This window comes from Manis javanica, chromosome 1 (assembly GCF_040802235.1).
Source record: "Manis javanica isolate MJ-LG chromosome 1, MJ_LKY, whole genome shotgun sequence".
In the NCBI taxonomy this organism is placed as follows: Eukaryota; Metazoa; Chordata; class Mammalia; order Pholidota; family Manidae; genus Manis; species Manis javanica.
In genome coordinates, this window is record NC_133156.1 from 52,612,573 (window position 1) to 52,635,975 (window position 23,403).

A 23,403-nucleotide genomic window follows, 5' to 3' on the forward strand; every position below is an offset into this window, starting at 1 on the left:
GAAAGACTCCGGGGCAGGCACGTAGGGCTTGTGGAGATCTCTAAGGCTGCCAGGACTCTTAGGAGTCCACGGAGATGCAGGAACCGGAGCCAAAGTGAAAACTGGGGCCTCCCCTGTGTTCACAGGGCTGCCCAGAGAGCACTCACTATGTACAAGGCATACAAGCAGTAGGAGTAAGCCGTCTCAGCAATGAAAAAGAATCAAAATGGGCCCCACTTACTAGGCTAATCAGGCACTACACTAAAGTACTTCATTTATGTTATATAATGGGATCTGGAGACTTACAAAGGGTAACTGGTTACCCAACACCACACGGTCACACATGTGTGACATGGTGGGAAGAGACCAGGATATATGGTCAGACGAATCTCAGTTCACACCTGAGGGCCTGGCACAGTGCCTGGCATACAGCAGTACTCAACAGAGAAGACATTAGCCTTCTCTTATAGGCCACAGGCTCCCTAAGAAGCATTTTTTAGCCACTGTGGGACACAGAGGGGATGTAGGCTAATTCTGCTGGTGGAGCATGGAGAGGATTTCCAGAGGAAAAAACTCTGGAGGGATGGAACTCAGAGGGAAAAGCTCTGGTCTTGGAGGGACGAATAGGAGTTCTCCAGCTGAAGACCAACACCTAATGATCACTTGCTAAATCCCCAGCACTCTGCTTTCAGGAGTGAAAAATGAAGCTTCACCCTATGGAGTGAAGCTCATTATCCATGCCATTTCACAACAGAGAACACTTGACATTCAGAGAGGTTACGTGACTGGCCTGAACCACACACATGGTTAAGGAGGATGCCAGAATTTAAACCCAGGTTTGTTTCACTCCAGAATGTCCATTCCTAACCAAGAAGAGACAAGAGTTGTATGGACCACAGACAACTATGTTCATTCCCCGCTGGCTCCCAAGAACAGCAGAGTTTGAATTCTGCTTCCACCACTTAGAAGCCAGGTGACTTCAAGCAACACCCATCTGTTGTGAGAAGTAAATGAGGCCACATGGGAAGCCAAGTACAGCACTATTGAGTAGTAGTTGCTCCACAGCGTGTAGATTACATAAGCTCATAAGCCAGTGCGTGGCCCCAACCACACGTGCCACCCCCCCACAGTGGTTCTCAGACCAGCACACTTGGGAGTGCTTATTAAAAAACCAGTTTGGCCCTAGCCAGTCCCCTCACACTTTCTGTGTTCAAACCTGGCCCTGTGACTCCCTAGCTGCGTGGGCTGGGTCCTATCTCAGCCTGGTTCCCCATCTGTAAATGGGCATGCTGATAATAGTATTATCAGTCTCTCAGAGCTGCTGTAAATGTAAACAGGATGATGTCTATAAGATGCCTGGTATCATGGTGGCTTTTAATCCTCTTCCATGTAAGCAGAATGGGTTCCTTAGGCCCAAATTAAACCCAGATCATTAGCTAGACCAAGAGAATCTGCCATTGTACAGGACAATTTAGTATGGTTTAACCTAAGAGCATCCCAGGGGTTAGAGAATCCCATCTACACATCCTGGACTAGGCTAAGAATCACAGTTACTTTTATCTTGTTTACTATGTGTCATGTGCTGGGATGACTCCTTCATTTATGATGACGAAGACACTGAGGTTAAACGAGAAGTTAAACGACTCACCCCAAATTGCACAACCAGGAAAGTGGCAAAGCCAGGATCTGCACCCAGGTCTGGCTGCCTTCAATGCCTGTGACCTAACCACTATGTCAAAGTGCTCAGTCTGGTGCCAGCAGGAGATCACCACAAGGAATCTGATTCTGTTTCAGCTGAAGGATGTCAGTGGCTGCTACCCTAGAATCACAGGATCTCGGGACAAAGGGGGCCCAGGCAGCTATGGTTTCATTCAAGGAACACAGGCAGCTCCTGTTCTGGATCAGATTCTGGATTATATGAGGGATTCAGGGCCTGGTGGGAAAGAAGGAGACAAGTCAACAGAAAACTAGACCCAAAGTACGGGTGTCACGAAGGGGTTGGTCCACTAGGAGCCTCGGTATCAAAGCTGAGTGTCCTGGCTGGGTGATGGGCACAAAAGCCAACTAAGATGGTCTGGGACACTCTTCAAACAACCTCGAGCCTCAGCTTCATGTCCCACTGGGCTTGGGGACATGAAAGGGGGGAAACGAACTAGATAATAATGTAGAGGGCCTGAGTTTCCAGACCCTGGGGACAGCCCCATATTAGGGATGTCAGAAGGGGAACAGAGAGTCCTACACTAGATCAAGTAGTGGGGGAGAGGGTGACAAAAGTGGGTTCCAAACTTTGCACAGCCGAGGAGCCCCTTTACCATGTGAAATCACATGTGGTTCCTGATGGCCAGTTTTTGTGGGTCCCCATGCCCTGCTGGGCTCCTCGTCTGGCAGACACTATTCCTCCCAGCTTCAGTTTGAGCCCCTATGTGGACTTGTCTGCCAGCTTCTCCTGCTTCATACCCAAGTCTGCGGGACAGGAGAAAAGAGGGCAAGGGAGCAGGGCCCCCTCCTTTGCCCTCCCTCCTGGAGGCTTTCCTGACTCTACCATCCCACACTGTCCTTGCTCTAGAGAAACCTGGATACCACCTAAAAATATAATACAATATAAAACAGAATGTGATTGCCCACAACAGCAGAATGGTCTGGATGTACTTCCCAGGAGGTTGTGGAGGAAAGGAAGGCCCAGGGAGGTGAAGAACCTCATTCAACTTGGTCTTAACTGTCTAAGGTGTCACCACAACAGACAATGCTTTGGGCATATTTCTTTCCAGGCCCCTTTCCTATACACTGAGGAATTTTTCAAAATCGAGATTGCCCTGTATATATTGCTTGTCTTTTTCACTTGTGTTACATGGTGAGCATTTCCCCATTTCACTAAAAATTCTCTAAACAAACCACTTTTAAAGGATCCTGAATAGCTCCCTGAAAAGCTATAGTCATTTATTAATCATGCCCCCAATGGTAAAAATTTAGCCTATTTTCGATATTGCTCTAATTATCAAGTATGTAAATCTCTGAGGAAAACGGCTTTAACTTTTAGAGGGCACATCCTGGGCTAGTCCATTTAAAATATGTTTCTCAACATGTGGTCACTGCAGACCACCTGTGTCATATCATTCAGGGTTGCTTATTAAAAATGCATGTCATTCAAGTAGTGACTCTGTGGCATCTTACTACACTGATGGGCAGTGACTTCAATGGGGTGTGGGGGGAACTTGATAATATGGGTGAATGTAGTAACCACAATACTTTTCATGTGAAACCTTCATTAGAGTATATATCAATGATACCTTAATAAAAAAAAATGCATGTCATTAATCAGGTAATGGTAATAGTGATGATGGTAAAGATAATACTAATAGGTAAGTACTTATTCAACACTTTTATGTGCCAGACACCGCTCTAAACACTTTATGTGAAATAATCTAGAATAGGTACTATTTTACCCTTATTTTACAGATGAAGAAATGGTGGCACAGAGAAGTCACCTATTCAAGGTCACAGCCAGTAACTGGCAGAGCAAGACCAAATCCATGCCATCCGGCTGCCAAGCCCAAACTCTGAAACTTCATCTCAGAAGTTTTTTATCTTTTTTTATGCCATGGGCCCCTTTGGCAATCTGATGGACCCCTTCTCAGAATGATTTAAAATTAACAAATCACACAGGATTCCAAATGAAACTAATTATATGGGATTATAATAAAATGTTTAAAGAAAAATGTAGTGAATATATATAGGCTTTTATAAATACAGTATCCAAATCTAGCAGTAGGTTGAATAACACTACAATTCTGAAGTATTAAATGATCTATTTACCCGTAGTGGATGATAAACAAGTGATCTATTGGGATCCATGCAACAGCTGTAAAGTGATATGAAAATATTGGTGAATTTCTACTGGTGCCGAGTCACAGGTATTACTAATATCACTGAGGGTCATTGCCTTCATTCCTAATGGAAGACAACACTAAATTACTGTTGGAGGTTAATGAAAATAAAGATGCACTTTTTCCCCTTCCGAGTTCAAGGACTCTCTGAATTCCATGCACATTAAGAATCCCTCTGCTAGTTGGCCGTCCCTGTCCCAGAGCATACCTTTCTGTTCAAGCAAGGAATGGGCCTCAGATCCCTGCCCTGTTTGCACAGCCCCACAACAGTCCCCATCACAGCTCGTATGCTGTGGTGATGTGTTCCAAAGAGATGGTGACCTCTTTGAGGACAAAGCCTGCCTGGCCATCTCAGCCTCTCTGGCTTGGGGCCAGGCCTGGCCCAGGGCAGACAATAAAGCCACATCTGTGCAATTGACTGGCAGCCAAGGGTGGCCCAAAGCCACAGGCTGCTTGCTGATTCACACCTTGGCTGGGGAGGAGGAAATGGTGACGCCGCTGTGTGGGTTTCTAGCTTTCTTTGCCAGTGCAGTGGACAGGAGGTCCATGCAATTCTGCTTAATTAAGCAGAATAGAAAATATTATCCTTATGTGCTGTAAGACAACATTGCCCTTCAAGTCTTGAGGGTGAGTTTATAATACCCTTTTTTAGTCAGCAAGAGGTAGTACAGCCAAGTGTGATCCTGGGCAAATTACTTCACCTTTTGAAGTCTCAGTGTCTGCATCTGTGAAACAGGCTAAAACAGTACCCAGGTAGCAGACATCTACTGTTTCCACCTTCCCTGGCTCCATGCCCCCTTCTTCCAGCAATAGTGCCCTGAATCCCCTACGACTATCCCTCTTGCGACTTGCAATTTCAATGGGACTATCAATCACCGTATAACCCTTGCCTGGCCAAAAGATGATGATGTGATCTGACTGGGCCAATCAGATTCTCTTCCTGGAACTGGACTCCTGAGTGGCGGAAAGGACTGAGGGATGGAGCAGTTGTCTGCCTTTGTTGATGCTTGGATGCCCCCTGGAAGCTCCTACTCCCAGAATGGCTCCAGCTGGCCAGGTCCTTTCTGTGACTGGGTGCTGAGCCTTCCCCTTGATTCTGCCAGAGCTATTTTTCCAACACATTCCCTATGGCTTAAAGTTAGCCACTTTCTTTTCTGTCACTAGCAACCCCAGAATCCTGATGAATACTACTTGTCTCTCAGAGTTGCTGATCAGATTTAGTGACATAAAGCTTGAGCATATAATAAGCATTCAGATAAATGACAGCTATTCTGCAATAATAATAATAGTAATAATAATGAAAAATTATTATTAAACCCTGAGAACAAAACAAGTCTGGAGTTATTTAACCCCTCCCTAATTTCAGAATTCCTACTGATTTTCATAGTTCTCTCGAATATTTCCCACCCTCCCTCCTTTGTCCTCTTTTAATGTCATCTGCATCGTCTACACACAGCCTTCCTTGTGAACAGGTGCTCTTCTCCCTCCAGCTTCCTGGGTTTGTCTGGGCTCTGCTCCCTACATTCTCCTGTGAAAGGCTTTCCTACCCATCCATCAAGCCAGGGGAATGCCCGAGTGCCAGCTGCTCCCAACCACCCCAGTGACTTCCATCTTGGACATGTTTGGTCCTGAGTTCTGGCCCCCGCCCAGGCGTACTGGGACCATGGCCTTCTTGGGTGGTGGGGTGGCGTCCATGCTTTCTATTATTTTGTGGTTCTTAGCCCAGTAAGGAGCCCCCACTATCTGTCAAGCATCACCTCCATCACTCAAATCTCTCCTGCTTTTATCAAACACACCACATGCCAGGTTTCTACTTCCTTGCCCTCCCGTTCTCTCTGCCTGAAATACCTTTAACCTTTCCCACTTGGCAACATCCCTCCTGTGCCTTGTGATCAGCCTTGGGTCACCTCTACTGTGCTACCTTCTCCAAATCCAGCTTCCCAAGAACCCAGTGGCACAGGCCTCTGCTCACTCCCCAAGTTTCAGATTAGCTCTGAAATATCCTGTCTGTCTCTCTCAGGACACTGACCTCCTTGAGGTCTGAATCCCTGTTTGCATATTTGTTTATCATCCTTCTGCTTACAAGTGCCTGGGCCCTGGAGGGACTTATATTTATTACGTGGTTCTCAAGCAACATTATCAATATTACAAAGTATGAAGGTTGTGTTATTTTTTTGAAAGTGGTAGTTCTGGCAACATTGCCAGATAAAGTACAGGATGTGCAGTATAATCTGAATTTCAAATAAATAATGAATAATTATTTAGCATAAGTATGTCCCAAATAATGCATATTTATCTGGAATTCAAATTTAACTGTATCTTGTATTTTCAGTTGGTAAATCTGGCAACCCTAAGCCCCAGGATGGCCTGAGGCAGGCCTGAAGAAGCTGGCGGCAGAGTTCTGCCACATGTTCATGGTAGATGCTCTAGTCCCATTTCCTGTCATAGCCTGAAAAAGGCCTTGGGCTTGGGCTCACTGCCTGCCTGCAGGTTTGCATCTGGGCCAGCAAGTATGGGGAGAGAACACCTTGCAGTTTGGAGAATGGGGCAGAGGAATGATGAGTTTGTGACAAAGTTTGGGCTGTGGTCTCCCAGCAGAGTCCCAAAAGAGTGAGTCTCACCAGCCCCTGCCCATTGGCTTACTGGGGGACACACCGAGCCTCCTGAGTCCATCACATCAGCCAGTTCCCATGCTATGCCAGGGGACCAGCTCCACCGGGGTCTGGCCTAACCCCACGGGCAAGGGCTCTGGTAAAGGGACCACAGGGCCCCAGTTTCTGGGCATTACCCGAGGCCAGGAGGCCCCAAGGGCAGCAGACCCAGCAGCACCCCTCCTCAGGTGTCCTGCACAAAGGCTCATTTCATTTCCTCACCAAAGGCACCCATTTCCTAGAGAAGGCTCAGGGCCATCAGTGAGTGAAAGACAGAACCAGGCTGGAACCCAATCTCTGAGCGCAGGAGTCAGGCTTGCAACCCTCCCACCACACGACCTTCTTAATAAGCCTCATCTTCTCTCCTTCAGCCAAGGGTGGGCTCACAAGCCACCACCTGCCTCCACCAGGACGCTCAGTCTGCGGCCCCCTTTCTTGCAGCTGCAGTGACCCGCAGCTGGCCTTCATCTCTGAGGGGAAGGAGAAAACTGAGTCATGCAAAACAAGACTGTTCCCCAACACACCTCTTTCTCCAAGGAAAAAGCAGGCACAATTTGCAATCAGGATATGAGTGTCCTGGATGACAAGTACAACGAGTGATTAGTTCCCCGAGTCCTCTTCGGCAGTGTGATAGCCGTGCCATGTGCTGCCTGCTGTGCACCTCGGGGTGGGTGACCACTGATGTGAGAAACGCCCGGAGGAGTCGGGTGCAGGGCACACCTCTCACCTGGATGACCTGTCTGGTGCCCCTGTGACCTCAGGGTGCTGACCAGAGAACTCAGGCCTGCAGTTCTTTCCAAACCTGCTCGGCAGCATGCGCCCCGCGAGGAGGACCTGGACCCATGGAGCGGGAGCATTTGAACTAGCAAAGCATCTGCTCGGGCCCTCCCCTGATGTATTCTAAACTCATCTCTTTCTGCTTCTTGGGCTCGCTTACTGGAAAGCCGCATCCAGAGACCTCCCTCTGCGGCAGGAGCAGGGAAGAGTGTCCGAGGCTGGCACCCACCTCGGGAGGACAGGCTCCCCAAGGGGTTGGAGCAACCCGTCACTTCAGGACGAGACAGTGTGGCAGGATGTGGGAACCTGGCTGGGGCCGCCACAGCCTGGCACTGCTTCTTTTTTTAAAATGAACATTCACTGGTTTTGTTTTTTTATAATTTTTACTAAAAACAGGAATATGTGCTCACTGCAGAATATTCAGAAAACAGAAAAAAGCACAGACAAGGGAAAAAAAAGTAACAGCTTATCAGCTATATTTCTGTGCTTAGAGACACATATTTTCATCCTTCATTTGTATTCAGGTGGGAATCAGCCTGAGCATGCTGTGTGCAACCAGCTTTTACTATTTACTATTCCCATGACAGAAGGTGGAATACATTTTTACCATCTTGATGATATTCTAGCATGTGGATATAGTACACATTTTATTTATCTTGTCTCCACTGATGGGCCTTTAAGTGGTTATCAACTTTTTACTATCATAAATGATACTATGTTTGCACACTTCTAGTATAGCTCATAGTCACTGAGGCCTTATTATATGTTAGGCCCACTTAATCCTCACATCAGCCCTATGAAATTGGAACTGTTATTATTTCCATTTTACAGGTGAGATGCAGAGAGGGTAATCTGTCTGAGGTCACACTGTGGCAGAGCAGGGATTTGAACCCAGGTTGTCCGGTGTACTTTCTCTGCTGATCGGAGACATGGAATGGCACAGATTCAAAATTTGAACTCAAGTGACATTTAAGTAATCTGAAGATATAACAGCCTCACACTGTCTGATCTTGAGTTAATGGCAGGGGCCCAAAGCATAAGACAAGCATGCTGGGACATGTATCTCCTGCTGAGGATGACGCCTCAGGTGAGGTGAAGGGCCCGGCCCCTTGCACCCACGGGTCAGAAGGATTAAGATGGCATAGTGTGGCTGATAATGTCCACCGTTTTTCAATCACAAGAAAACAACAGCCATTAAAAGACATCTCCCCAAGGAGACTTAATATCTACTTAATGCACTACCTCTGTGAGAGACAGGGCTCACAACAAGAACCCACCTGTTGAGTAGGTAGGAAGGCTCAGCCTCACTCACAGGCCCAGCTAAGCAGCAGCATGGCGTTCAGCCTGGGGCTGGCACCCCATAAAAGCCTCTTTAATGAAGGAGCATGGAAAACATGTAGTATGGCAGCAGTCAGTGGGAAAGAGGCAGAGATTGGGTTACAATTATTATTAAGATTATTTTTCATAGCTTCTACCATTAACTGAGTGCCTTTTATAAAGAAGTGCATCAGGTTCAGTACTGTGTAGTACAAGTTAATCTTCACAATTGCCCTATACTTGTAGGTGAGTACTATTACCACCCCCAATTTACAGATCCCTCCAACACCCGTAGCTCATTTGCAAGGTCACCCCGCTCAGGAGTGCTTGAAGAAGACTCAAAGGTCTTTTCTGCATGAAGGTGAGGGCAGGTCCTTTAAAAATGTGCTAGTAGCTGGTGTTTATCCCTTCAGCAATAGGGTTGGGATACAGATTGAGTGTATACATTTTCAAAAAAGCACATAATAGTCTTAGAAGGAAGACACTGCACTCATTTTACAGATGCAGAAACTAGCTGGAGGTTGAGTGCATCACCCAAGGCTACACAGAACTTGAACCCAGATATGTTTATCTCTAATGTCCAAGTTCTATCCACTCAAGTTTGCTGCCCTGCCCTGCTCTGCTTGTTTCTGCAAAAGGGAGTGCCAGGGATGGCTGCAGGGCGGCAACTGGGGGCTGGAAAACAGAACGTAGCTGATTCAGGCAGCAGATTCACGGTCCATTCCAGACCACCAAGGTCACCCGCCAGAGGCCTCCTATAGACTGCAATGAGAATGCTGGGAGCACCTACCTAATAAGGGCATGATCTACACTGCAAAACTCAGGGGCTCAGAAGAGTCTCACAAACAGAGGAGAGCAGTTTCCAGGCTCATGGCACAGGGTCTGCCAACCCATCACGGCAGGGGCACAATCAACTGAGAGCTTCTCTGAAGTGGGAATGACTAAGGGCTGGTGGCAATTTGTGCTTCAACACTACAGGCTGAGGGACCAGGGAGATGAGGGAAGGGCCAGGATGGAGAAACTGGGGTCCAGAAACAACTGACCCACCTGAGGTCACTTGGCTCAGAGGTAGGATCACAGAGCTGCTGCTTCTCCCAGACACACAGGCATCTGGTTCAGTCCCCACACTGCCAACTCCTTGCTGTGCGACCTCAGCCATGTGCCTCCACCTCTTTGAGCCTCCAGTCTCAGGAGAAAATGGGAACACTAACGCAACTATCTGAAGGATTAGGATCCTGAATGTAGAAATAAACCATACAACTTAACAGATGACAACCCAATGTACTGAAAAAGATACAGAGGATAAAACACACAACTCACAGAAGAGGAAACTCAAAGGCCAATAAAGGTGTGAAAAGATGCTCAATCGCACTAGAAAGCAGGGAGATGCAAACACACACACACACACAAACCACAAGATAATACTCTGCACCCACCAGGCTGGCAAAAACAAAAAAGTCTGACAATTTGGAGTGTTTGCAAGGCTACACAGCAACAGGGCCCACAGACACTGCTCCTGGGGATGTAAACATAAAGGTAAACATGCACAGACATCATGACTAGCAATCCCACCTTAGGTATATTGCAAGGAAGCAGCTACACGAAAATGAATATCCTAAAAGTCCCAACAGGAGCTCGAATAAATAGGGGCATAGTCACAAGTGGAATACAAAACAGCTGTTAAAATGAACTGGAGCTCTTTCAGCTTGCACCTAATTAGAGGCGACACGGGGAAACGCACCAAGAAGGTCGGAACCATCGGTAAATTCGGGACCTGTTATGGTGCCTCCCTCAGGAAAATGGTGAAGAAAATCGAAATAAGCCAACACGCCAAGTACACTTGCTCCTTTTGTGGCAAAACCAAAATGAAGAGACGAGCTGTGAGGATCTGGCACTGTGGTTCCTGCATGAAAACAGTAGCTGGCGGGACCTGGACCTACAACACCACTTCTGCTGTCACAGTAAAGTCGGCTATCAGAAGACTGAAGGAATTGAAAGACCAGTAGAAGCACCACCTTTTGAAGCATTGCTAGACAACAATAAATGGGTTAATTTATGTAATAAAAAAAAAAAAGGAACTGGACATGTTTCAACACAGATCTCAAAGGGGCAATATTTTTATAGCATTTTAAAATATTCACTACAAGATTTTGGGGAGTGTTAAAAAGATAAAAACATTAAAAGGTGTTTGGGGCTGGAGTGGGAGTGGGCTTGATTATGAACAGGTGCAAAGGGTCCTTTTGGGGGTGATGGACATGTTAAAAATGTTATAGATTGTGATGGGTGCACAGCTTTGGAAATTTATGAAAATAATCAGCAAACTGTATGCTTACAAAGGATGAATTTTATGGTATGTAAATTATACCTCAATAAAACTCTTAAAGACAACTCCTACCTAATAGATCTATAGTCTATTTTTTTTTTAAAGTGCTGGGAATACCAAATGCAGGATATTGGTTTTAGTCTTGTAGGGGGGAGTGTTGGGGAGGATCACAGGGGCTGTGTCTTTGATGCTTAGTTTCTTAATAAAAATGATCTAAAACAAGTATGGTGAAATGTAAAGACATGATAGAGCTGGATACGATACATATTTATTTTATTCTCTGTATCTGTTTATTTGAAATAGTGTATAAATATAATGAAAAGTACCTATTTTAAAGGTTGTTGTGATGACTAAAAACACAAGAGAGCTTAATCCAGGCCCTGGCCCAGAAGAACTGATCAAATTGCAGCTATTAACAATCATTGCTGCTGAAACTACTATTCCCACATTGCTCCTCTTAACATCTAACGATCTCAAGATGGAGCAAGCCAGCATCTTCTGGCCCCTGCTGTTGGAGACATTTTCCTAAACCCAGGGCTTCCATAAATCCTTCTCCAGTGCAGGAAATGGGACGATCCAAATAAAATCCACAAAACCTCCAGAAAGCACCTCCTCTTCTCCTCAGGTCAGATGATAACCTAGCCAGAGAGGGTATGCTCTGGTGTCAGACTTCAAAGCCCCCTTTCCATTCACTCAGAAAGTCCTGGGCTCTAGGGCAGGAAAGGTGCTGGTACAGGGAGACAGCAGCCCCCAAAGTCTTCATCTCCCTGCTCCTGACAGGGGGTGCTGGCTCCTTGGAGCCCCTCCAAATAATTAATATTGTTGAAATTATCGTCAAAAATAATCCCTCTGCTCATAGGTGAAGGAGGGAAGGGCCTTCCTCTCATTATGGAGAAGATGCCATTTCAGGGGGAACAGGTGGCCCAGCCCTGATGGGCAGCCTGGAGCTCCAGATGCATTCTCCAGTGACATGTACAGCACCTGTGACCTGTTCCCTTCAAAGAAATTGAGTGAGGAGCAGGTGGTGGCCAAGGGAATTGCAAATGGGGAGTGGGGTGAAGGGGAATTAAGGGTCCTGGTAACCAGAAATCTCTATAGCCCACTTACATATTCTAATGCAGTGGTTGGGTAGCCGGTGGCGGGGTGGGGTAGGCGGGTAGTGATGTGTGCAGTTTTGCACCCCAGGGGGACATCTGTGGAGAAATTTTTGGTTGTCACAACTGAGGAAGTGGGTGCTACTGGCATCTTGTGCATAGAAGGCAGAGTTGCTCCTAAATATCTACAAGGCACCGACAACAAAGAATGTTCTGGCCCCAAATGTCAACAGTGTTGAGGTTGAGAAAGTCTGCCCTAGAAAGAAGAAGCAGTGTTTACAACTTGCAGATTATAGAAGCTGGAGCTCAGAGAGGTATCTGCCCAAGGTCACACAGCAGGAAGCAGCAGAGCCCAGGACTGTTCAACTCCTTGCTCATGCTACCTCTCCAGAGTGGCTGGGCCAGACTCAAAAAGGAAGATGCTAAATGAGATGAAAGTCCAAGCCCATGTCAACAGCTGCTTCCATGCCCTTTCCTTCCAGAATATGGGTGGGACAGGAGTGGGGGCTATTGGCAGTTTCTGATGGGTTCAGACCCTCCATCGTTAGGCACTAAGTCTGCCTCGTTCCTGTGGACAACTCAGCCTTCAAGACTGAGTTCAACGCATCGCCCCTTTTTATCTGATGAACCCAAAAATTCTGGATAGAAGGGAGGGGAGCCCCCTTGAATCACAAGAATGACTAAACTCCATGTAGAAAAACAAGTTCTTGGTGAAATCCCTCCCCATGTGATTCTGGCAATAAGAGTGACATGGACACCACAGGGCAAGGAGGCAGGCATCTAACGGTTATGGAATGCCAACCCTGCCAGTCACATGGTCCCTTCCCCTAGGAAGTGGGCACCATTACCCTCAGCTTACAGATGAGGAAACTGAGGCTTAGAGAGACCACATAGCTAACAAACTGTGAAGTCAAGATGTGAACCCAAATCCAGTTTAACACTTAGAAACTCATCTCAAGGGGACCCTAAAACATTGAAAGCTTAGAAAGAGGCCCTCAAAGTTACAGAACCTTTAAAAACCTGGCAGGGAGGGATGTGACTAGAGAATGAAGAGCCTTAGGGTGATCACAAATAATGGCAGCCGTCCTGGCTTCCAAGAGGACTTTTTAAGGAAACTGTGAGGGTATGGGATCTGGGAAGTCGTGCAGCCTGCTGGAACACCGCACTTGGACTTGTAGTTCTGCTCTGCTTCTGACTGTGACCTCTGACACAGGTCTTCACCTTCTGAGCCTTAGTTTCCTCCTCTGTCAAATGGACTTAAGAACCTCTGCTGGATACAGGTCTGAAAGGAGAGGAGAGCAGACAGTGACGGGCGGTGATGCCCAGTTCCTAGTGGCTGTATCTTTTCTGATTTTGCCAGCTTATTGATCTGGTAGCAGGCAGCATGGAGGATTTCAGACCTCCTCCTATTGCCATGTTGGTGAAAGCTATCTTCATACCAAAGAGGCAACTCAGTTACACACTCAACAGGCTCAAACAAGAAACCAAGATTTGATAGCATTTGAAACAATTAATGAAAAAAAGGAAGAAAAAGACAATTTAGCTCTGCTCTGGAATCAAGGGAAACTTCACTCTATTTAAAGATGCCACAGGTCCAGGAAATAGCTTCCCACTGCCTGGCTAAGGGTTGAATAACTGGCTGTCCAGCCAATAACAATACAGACTCACAGAGCACACCCTTTCTCATAGAGTGCAGAGTGGAATCTGGCTATCTCCTTTCAGAATTTTATAGGCTATTCATGGAGAGCATGTAGATCTGCTTTGCAAGAATGAGCCTCTTAAGAAAATAGATCGAAAGATGACTTGTGGGGAGGCCAAGAAGTTCGATTTAGCCAGCCAACGCCCATTGCTATTCATTGTTCTACACTTCTTTGTTAGGATTTTTTCCCTCCCTCTTGCTCTTTTTTCCTTCCTGGTTAACTTCTCTGCAGCTAGGCGCTGCCACTTCCCCCTTCTGTCCACCAGACACCAGAAACCCCCTTCTGTCCAGCAGGGAGGCTTCCCCAAGGCCTCACCTGGACCCAGCATCCCACAGTCCCATTATCCCTCCACCCAAAACCTCCGAGGTGGTCCCAGGACCCCTTGAGCCCACAGATTCAGTTGTGGAATCTATTTTCCAGCTGGAGGGTCACTGTCTGCCCCAGCGCACCTTCCAGAGGCAGGGAAGGCCTAACTGGCTCCGGAAAGGAGCAGCAGCAGCCTCTTTCATCCTCAGCCTTCCCGTCTGCAAAATGACCCTACTGACTCATTTTCTCAGTCCTCAGCAGCTCTAAACAAGATGCCCATTTCACAGAGGGGCGTACCAAAGAAAACTTTCGTACATTTTAGAACAGAAGTTATTAGAAAGAGGGGGCAGGGACTGTGGTTTTTAACCTTTTCACAATACAGGCACTCAAAGGATCCATTCTCAAAGAGCTTCTGTATCGCCCAGGCTGCCTCGTTCAAACGGACGGAGCCAAACTTGTGGTCCGTAGAGCGGCTACCTGTGGCTGGGCACTGCGGGTCTGAGTGCCTCTGGACAGGGAGGGGCAGGGCGGGCGGCCTGCGAACAGGAGCTTCTCTCTCCCCCACATCGGTTGGGGCCAGACTTTTCCAGGGAGGGTCAGGACGGCAGTGGGGGGCGGAAAGAGATGGGAAGGTGAAGGGGAGCAGCAGAGAAGCGAGTCGGGACGGGGCGGGAGGACTGGGTGGGAGCGGAGACCAGGCTGGGGGGGCTGGGGGAGGGGCTGGGGGAGACCCGGGCAGCGCGGCCGCAGGGCCGAGGGGAGAGGCGCGGAGGGTGGGGAGAAAGAGCTGGAGGCAGAAGTTTTCAGAGCCGGGGGGCTCCCGGTCGCGCAGGCCGGGCACGGGTAGAGGGGGCGTGGGGGCCGCGCGGCACTCACATAATGCTTGTTGGGCACTCGCCGCTTCTGCACGTCCAGCACCTTCACCTCCACGATGCTGCGCCGCGGCGGCATGGCCGCTCCTCCGCGGGGTCGAGCGTGGGCGCGGGGTCTCGGGGTGCGGGGTGCGCGCGGCCGCGGGCTGGGAGCCGGGGGCCGAGCGCGATCCGGAGCCCAGGCTGAGCACGAGCCGCCGCCGCCGCCGCCGCCCTTCGCCCAGCGCGCCCCTCGGCCCGGCCCGGCGCTACCGCCCGCCCCCGGCCCGCCCCCCACGCCACCGGCCCGCCCCCCTTAAAGAGCCCGGCCCCACTCCCGCCCCCGGTGCGCGGACCCGGCGGGCCCACGTCCGGCGTCCGCCCGGCCTTTGTCCCAGCGCCGAGCCACCGTGGCCGGGGGAGGGGACGGGCGCGCGTCCGCCGTGCATTCGCTGCTTGACTGGTCGATTCATTGCCGCACGCACTCAATCAGGGAGACACGATGCAGCGCCAGATTTGAGGCCTGGACTCCCGGGTTCAAATTCTGGCTCTGTCGCTTATAGACGCTGTGACCTTGAGCGAGGTGCTTAACCTCTCCAGGCTCAGTTCCTTCATCCATAAAATGGGCCTAGTACTACTGCCTACCAACCAGGCTTGTCCTCACGGTTAAGTTCACGTGAAGCCATTGGCAATGTCTGGGCATTATAAATGTTGGCAATTGTAAACCCAGCCCTAAGCCCGGCATTCAGCGAGGAACAAGAAGCTAGCAGCTTCTTCTAGGCTTACAGTCAGAGATGAGGAGAGAGAGGGAGAGAAAAACCCAACAAATGTCAGTGCAATATAACCGCAGCTGCAGCAGCGAAACGGGGTAATAGGATGGTGAATACGCTTGAAAGGCTGAGGGGCGAATGGCTGCTTCTTAGCATGGTCATGGATTCCCAAATGTGAACTTGCCAGGCCCAGTGCCTCATGTTTTCAAAAGTGTTCTCTTTGAATCCTTAGGACAATTCTGGAGGGAAAAGGTGGTTGACCCATATTATGGAGGAGGCGACTGAGAGCAGCCAGTCCCACAGAACTGGTGGAGGAAGTCCATCACCATCTGGCCCTAGGCATCTTTCACATGTTGAAGCTAAGGGTGGCTGGGACTGCTCCACATTTCTTCATTTAGTGCCTCCTATCCCTGGGTTGGCCCTGAGTCATTTTCAGGAGATCTTGGCTGAATAAACAGCTCAATGAATGTACATACATATCAGTGCATGGCTAAGAGATTTAGCCCCTGGCCAAAGCTCTCACACCACTAAGCAGGGGCTCTTTCCAACAAAACACCAAGCTCCCCTCCAGGCCTGAAAGAGGCTCCTTCCTACCCTGGGTTAAAGATCAGCCTTTGAAAGAACCTGGGGTCATCCAGGGGAGGACGTTTTTTAGCAGCTGTGGCCAGGCCACCAGATAGTTTGGTGCTGATTCACTTTGGATCTGCCCCTGCATTTGCCCCTCCACCTTCCTTGCCAGGTTTTACCACCCTGCTCTGGCCCTGGAGGCTGGCCTGTGTGGATTTCCCTAATGGGCTCCCTGTCCTCTGGCTTCCTGTCGGGCTTGGCTAGTGGGAGGCCAGGGCAGGAGAATAGAGAGGTCTGAGCTCCCTTCCTACAGGGGTGTCCTTACCAAAGGCGGCCTATTCATACCTGTGAAGGGTTCCTAGAACCACTTTTCTGGCTAAGGGTGGTACCAGCCCTGGCATTGCAAAGCCCCAGTTACTGTAGCATTCCCTTCTGGCTCCCCACGCTCTGCCCACACCTTTGTAAGTGGACTCTTTAGTAAACCTTCATTGGTGACCTAGTGTGAGGATGACATCTGTTTTGTGCTAGGACCCTCACTGATATAATTCCTGTAAGGCCCATTCTTCTGAAGAACAACTGCAAGTCAAAGGACTTGGAAATGTCCAGTATGTTGAAGGCCTGGCTTTTCTGTGCCTTTTACCTCATCCTCTGCATGAGCCAAGCCTTCCTAATAAGGCAGAACCACAGAAGGCAGATGCTGGAGGAAATCTGTGAATCAGCCAGCTTCCCTGGTTTTCCCAGAAAGGCCATGAGACCTGCCCCCAGTCACACACTGAACGGCACAGCTGGGTCCTAAGCCCTCCTGAGCATGTTCACCTTTTCTGCTGTGGCAGGCCTGGCCTGGGAAGACAAACTTCCTTCCCCACCTGCCCATAGCAGAAGATGCAATACCTGCATCTATTCATACCTTTCCTTATCTTTTCTTCAAAAAAAAAATTGTGGTAAAATATACATAACATAAAATTTACCACCTTAACCATTTTTAAGTGCAACAGTCCAGTGTCAGTGAGTACATGCACACTGCGGTGATGATCTCCAGAACGCTTCCTCTTCCCAAACTGAAACTGTTTCCACTAACACTGACTCTACACTCCCACCCCCACCCCAGAAACCACTGCTTACCAAGTGTGCGACCTTGGATGAATCACCTGACCTCTCTGTATCCACATCTGCCCATCTGTTGGTTGGAATAAGACTAGCCACTGATCTCATGGGCTTGTTCTGAGGTCCAAATGAGATAACACATGTAAAGCGCATAAATTTTTATTATTTTGCTACTAACCAAAACGACATAGCTAAATACCTCTCTTTAAGCTGCATCCAGATTCCAAACCCAATTTTTTTTCTAATTATTTTTATTAAGATATTATTGATATACACTCTTATGAAGGTTTCACATGAAAAACAATGTGGTTTCTACATTTACTCATATTATCAAGTCCCCACCCATACCCCAATGCAGTCACTGTCCATCAGTGTAGTAAGATGCCACAGAATCACTATTTGCCTTCTCTGTGCTACACTGTTTTCCCCGTGACCCCCCACACCTCCAAACCTAATTTTAATCCTAACTCTGCTGTAAGTGAATCCACCCCTTTCTAGTCCTGACCTCTTTTTAGTCCCAGATAGCGTGTCTAGCTTCATCTCCTACCAGCTGCCTCCTTTACCTCCAATCCCTAAAACAGAAATGACTTGTCATCTTCAGAAGAAATCATATTCTATTTTTTCCTACCTATGTGCCTCAGCATAAGCTCTCCACTTCCCCACCTTGTCTGCCAGTGACCTCCTGTTCAGCCTTCAAAGCCTGGCTTGGATGTCACTTCCTCTAGGAAGCCCTGAGTCCCAGATATGTAATTGCTTCCTTCCCTGGCTACAGCTATGCCTTGATGCAGCCATTATTGCCTACTTACAGATCTGATGCCTTTGCCAGATTCCAAGCTCCCAAAGAGCTGGAATGGGTCTTATTTATTGCCCCAAATCCCCCAGCATCTGGCACAGACTAGCATAGAGCCAATTCTCTGCCACATGGCCCTCCCCGCCATCCCCACCCAGTCCCGACCCAGGAAATGCTTATGTGATGAATGAGCCCATCTTCACCTCCTCAACTCTAATCTAAGTCCTCACTGGCATTAATGGAACCTCTGGGGATGAGCTTGCTTTTGTCCCTACCCATTCCCTCAGAGACCTCTTCACACCAAGCTTCCCTGTGTCCACACTGCTTCTGGGAACACTGGCATTTTCCCTGACCGGGGTGTGGCTAGGACAGGGCAGAGAAGGTAAATGTGCTGCCTTAGATAACTTTACTCTTTAAAATTCCTGTTCTAAAAGTGCATTTTGCAAGCTTGAGAGCTGTAGACCATAGAAAATCAATGCTGGAGCCAACGGACCGCAGAATTCCATATGGCAGGTTTATTTGGAAGGAGGGCTGCACATTTGAGAGGCATTGAGCCCATCAACCTGAATTAGGTTCTGGTCTTTTTGTGATTTTTGGTCTCTGCCAGGCTGGCAGGTTGCACTTCTCCAAAATCCCAAGTCCCCAAGGAGAAAGCCAGGCCCAGGAAGCTGAGGTCTGCTCCTTTTCTGCTTCTCTCCACCAGCTGCCTCTGAGATGGAATAAGGCTTCTTTCCAGGACAAAGGGGGGACTTGGAAAGAGATTCTTTCCCTCCGAGACTGCTGTCTGATCGGCTGGCATGGCATGATGCTCATGATTAACACAGCCAAACCTGTGAATACTTAGTGGCCAGGCACGCATGGTCCTGTGAAATAGATCAAGGGCTGGAAGGAAGCAGGCCTTCAAGCAAAGTTCCAGGTGCCTGGGCTGCAGGCAGAGCCTTCATGGTGAGGAGGAGGTTGAGTAATGTTACATTTCAGGGACAGGAAGAAGACGACACTTTTCTTCATTCCTTCCATTTTCTCCCTTTTCCTGGTTGCCAAAACTAACTTTCTCCTAAAAGGGAGCTCCGTTCCTGATCCTTCCCTGCTCAGAAATTCTCACCGGCTCCCACTGCTTACAGATGTTCATGCTCTTTAGGCATTCAAGGCCTCCATGACTTCATCCCTTCAGAACTGCTCTCGTCTCTACTCACTTTGTGGTTATAAATTCTGCATGTCTCTCTCTTTTCTGTACTTAGTAAAAGGATGTGTGTAGTGTAATGTGAATTTAATTGAGCACCTACTATGTGTTATTATAATACCAGACATTCTATAGCCATTTCTCAAATTTCCCCCCAAAATTTGAAGTATGAGTGTTATTTTTCCCATTTTTAAGTGAGAAAACCAAAGTTTAGAGAAATTGCCTGGGGTCATAATAGCATAGGAAAGTGGCAAGGCTGGGATTTGAACTCAGATCTACTGGGGAGCCTGACTCATGTTCATAACTCCCTTAAGGGGAGAGCTGATGACTTCTTAATATTTGTATCTATTTCCTTCATTAAGTAATACTTCTCTGCTATAGACTGAATGTTTTTGCCTCCCAAAATTCATGTTGAAATCTAATCCCCAGTTGGACGGTGTTTGGAGGAGGGGTGTCAGGCAGGAGATTAGGTCATAAGGGTGGAGCCCTCGAGCAATGGGGAGAAGGCCAGAGTGCCCCAGAGAGCTCTCTCGCCCCTTCGCCATGTGAGGACACAGTGAAAAGATGGCCATCTATAAATTAGGAAGTGGGCTCTCACCAGACTCTAAATCAACACCTTGATCTTGGAATTCTAACCTCTAGAACTGTGAGAAATAAATTTCTGTTGTTTATAAGCCAGCCAACCTATAATATTCTGTTATAGCAGCCCAATGGACTAAGACACCCTCTAAAGCAATTCTCTATCCTCAGCCAGATGGGTTTTTAGAAGAGACAAGTTAGATAATATTTCTAAAGGCCAAGTCTCACTACAGTCCTCAAGGCCCCACAAAATCTGGTCCCTGCTGATGTCTTGATCTCATCTTGTTCCCTTCCCCTTGGCACACTCCCCTCCAGCCACTCTAGCCTTTTCTCCATTCCTAGAACCCTCGCCGCTTAGCACATATACTCCCCTCATCCTGGAATGCTTTTCCATTAATAGGCCCATTTCTGTCTTTCAGACTTCAGAGTAAATGTCATCTCTTCTGAGGCCTTCCCTAAAGTAGCCCCTCATTTCTCTCCCATGTGTGTTTCCTTCATAGCACTTACTACTGTTGTCAAACTTTTATTTATCTGTAAATTAGGATATTCCCTCAATGAGGGCAGTCCAGTCTGTCTCTTTAGTCATTATTGATCAATGCCAGTACAGGCCCACGGGCTTTTAGTAAATATATAGTTATTGAATAAATAAGTGGCTGTCTTCTCCACAAGAAGGTCAGGGCCTCTTCCCCACAGTGTCTGACTTTAGGTTACTGTTCGGCAAATGTTTGTTGAAGGAATGAATGATGAGCACATGGATGCATGAGCCAAGTGAAAGATCATGTTTATTATAAAAAGAGTTTGGGTTACATTTCAGGTCAGTGAGCACATACTCCAGAATCCTCTGAGGGGGCCAAGCCAGGTGACTCTCATCTTGTTCACAGAGCCTGGAGAAAATTGCAGAAAGACTGAGTGTGTTAAAAGGTAGAGGTCACCCACCATTGAGCAACTTCCTGAATCGGACTAGGTGCATTTCCTCATTCAGCCACAAGGTGGCATGCTGATATAGCCACCAAAGCACCACCTTCCTCCCAGGAGCAATAATTACTTTATTCATCCCCAGGGCTGCCCACACCCCATATTCCCAGGCAAATCTAACTGCTTAGTTACCCTTTATGTTACTTTTATTGACTATGAAGGTTATGGTTCAGCCCTGCCTACTTAGGTAAAGTGTATCAGAGCATGATCCCAAAGTGCGGGTAGCTCAGGGAATCGTTATGTATTCACTAGTATTTATCACTTGTACATGTTTACCATTTGTATGAACAAGTACTCATAGAGTGCCTAGTATGTGCCAGGCACTATAAAAGTGCTTGATATACATCAGTGAACTAAACACATAGGGATTCTTTCCTTTGTGGCACTTACATTTTTGCAGAGAAGGCAGATAATATGCAATAAACATAAAAATAAAAAAACTATATAGCATGTTAGAAGGTAAAAAGTGTTAGAAAGAAAATAATAGTAGCGCAAGATAATGGGAGTGGGGGAACAGAAGGCAATTTTAAATAGGGTAAACAGGTAGACTTCACAGAGAAGGTAACTTTGAGTAAAGACTTGAAGGTGAGGCAGTGAGCCATGCCAGTGTCAGGGAGAAAGAACCCTCCAGAAGGAGGGAGCAGCCAGTGCAAGGGTGGGAGTGTAGTTGACATGTCTGAAAACAGAAAGGAGGTCGGTATGGCTGGAACAGGACACGTGTTCAAAGAGGTAACAGGCGCTGGGTCCCACAGGGCCTTTTAGGGGCCATGGGAACTCAGCTTTGATCCTGAAGGAAATGGAGAGAGAGGGGCAGTGTGATCTAATGTATGTTTTACAGAAATCACTCTGTCTGCTAAGATGAGAATAGATTCTGGCTCTCCTGGGCACATGCTTGGATTGCAGTCTTCCACACCCTAAATTCAGAGTGGGTTATATGACTTGCTTGGTCATCAAAATGTGAATAGAACCAAATGTTTCACTTCCAAGCAGAAGGGCCAATGGGCAATTTCACCTCTACTCTGCGCCTGGCCATGCTCCAGATGGTGGCTATCAGCCTGAGCCCTGGGTAGTCTATGATAATGCTATGTCTGAATGTGACACTCCTTCCCATTCATACTTTGAAAACTACCTCCCAAGGTGATTATATGAGGAGGTGACTGGATCATGTGGTTAGAGCCCTCATGAATGGGATCAGAGCCCTTGTAAAAGAGACCTGAGAGAGCTCTCCTTCCCCTTCCACCATATAATGATATAATGAGATGTCTCCTGACCATCTTGACACCCTGATCTCAGACCTCCCAGCCTCTAGAACTTTGAAAAATAAATTTCTGTTGCTAATAAGCTACCCACTCTGCAGTATTTTGTTACAGCAGCCTGAATGGACTAAGATGGATGAACAGAGCCCCTTGCCAGTCCTGTGTTGAATGTGAGCAGGAAGCAAAACCTCTGCTGGTAAAGTGACTGGGCTTTTTGATATTATTTGTTATTGCAGCATAACCTAGCCTATCCCAACTGTTAGAAGCAAGGGGAGGAGAAGACTTACCAGGAGATTTTACTGTGGTCATCCAGATGAGAAATGATGGGTAGCCCAGACCAGGGTATTGGCAAGTGGAGATGCTGTGGATGGTAGATTCTGGGTATGGTGAATTTTACCTTGCTGGGTGATGTATATTTTTATATTCATATCAATGTTCTTGAGCTTTTCTTGGGATATGGTTAATAATTTGGTCCTTTCCAATTTTACCTTTATGTTTCTTTAGGCAACAACAAAGCTGCATTTAATCCAGAGTTAACCCACTACTGAGGTAAGGTTCTTTTTAGGTATCTAAATGATGCCCTGTGATCATTTAGAAATGAGTAGGAACCTCATTATGAGGTTTTTTACTCTCATTGTTGGAAACAGCTACTATTCCTGCCCCTGTTTGAGCTCTGTGCACATTTTCATCTAATTTTTAAAGGGGCTCTTTCCATGGCCTTGGATAGTTTACTCATATGCCTATGCTGGTAAGCACTCAACTAAATAGTTAAAAGGGGCTCTCTATAGATTTCTGAAAGTTATCTCTGAATCTTCTCCTCTCCAATACATTGTCCTATAAACTCTAGCTGCCTAGGCTTTCCCATACTTCCAGCTTTTTCTCTGCAACTCAGGGCAGGTTTCTCCTCCTTGAGCTGAGGATGGAGCATCATAGGTTTCCTCCCATTTGTTTCTTGTCCCTCATGAGTCATCGTCCTTTGTTGTCTGATGTCCAATATCTTGGCTGCCATTGTTTCATACATATTATCCCATTTTTTTAGTGGTTGCAGATAGGAGGATTAATCTGGTATCTGTTATTCCATCTTGGCTGGGAGCTCTGTATTGCATTTTGATACCAAAACAAAGGATTGACCATCATTCACCAAGCAATGTAACTGAAGGCAGGGCGGATGGGCTGCCTGGGAGTGGAGCCAGGATGCAGGATGGCTTTGGCTGTGCCAACAGCCCTTGCTGTGAAGTTAATCATGAGGGAAATGGATTCAGGAAGATAGAAGCTTTACTAACGGGTGTATTAACAACGG

At 47.4% G+C, this 23,403-nt stretch overlaps 2 protein-coding genes across 2 annotated transcripts in view; one reads left to right on the forward strand and one right to left on the reverse strand.

The window, feature by feature from the left end:
- Positions 1–15,150, reverse strand: part of SH3PXD2B (SH3 and PX domains 2B) — a 97,957-nt gene extending 82,807 nt beyond the window's left edge. The window contains exon 1 of the mRNA XM_036995105.2: positions 14,908–15,150. Coding sequence (XP_036851000.1) covers positions 14,908–14,982 — 75 coding nt within the window. The 5' untranslated portion in view covers positions 14,983–15,150. The remainder of the gene's footprint in view (positions 1–14,907) is intronic.
- On the forward strand, positions 10,279–10,682 carry LOC118967791 (large ribosomal subunit protein eL43-like). The gene has a single exon (XM_036995116.2). The coding sequence runs from the start codon at positions 10,294–10,296 to the stop codon at positions 10,612–10,614; it is 321 nt and encodes a 106-aa protein (XP_036851011.1). The 5' UTR covers positions 10,279–10,293; the 3' UTR covers positions 10,615–10,682.
- Positions 15,151–23,403: the final 8,253 nt, after the last annotated feature.

Excerpts from the sequence above, each read along its gene's own strand:
- LOC118967791 (XM_036995116.2), top strand. The coding sequence starts at position 10,294 with ATGAACTGGAGCTCTTTCAGCTTGCACCTAATTAGAGGCGACACGGGG.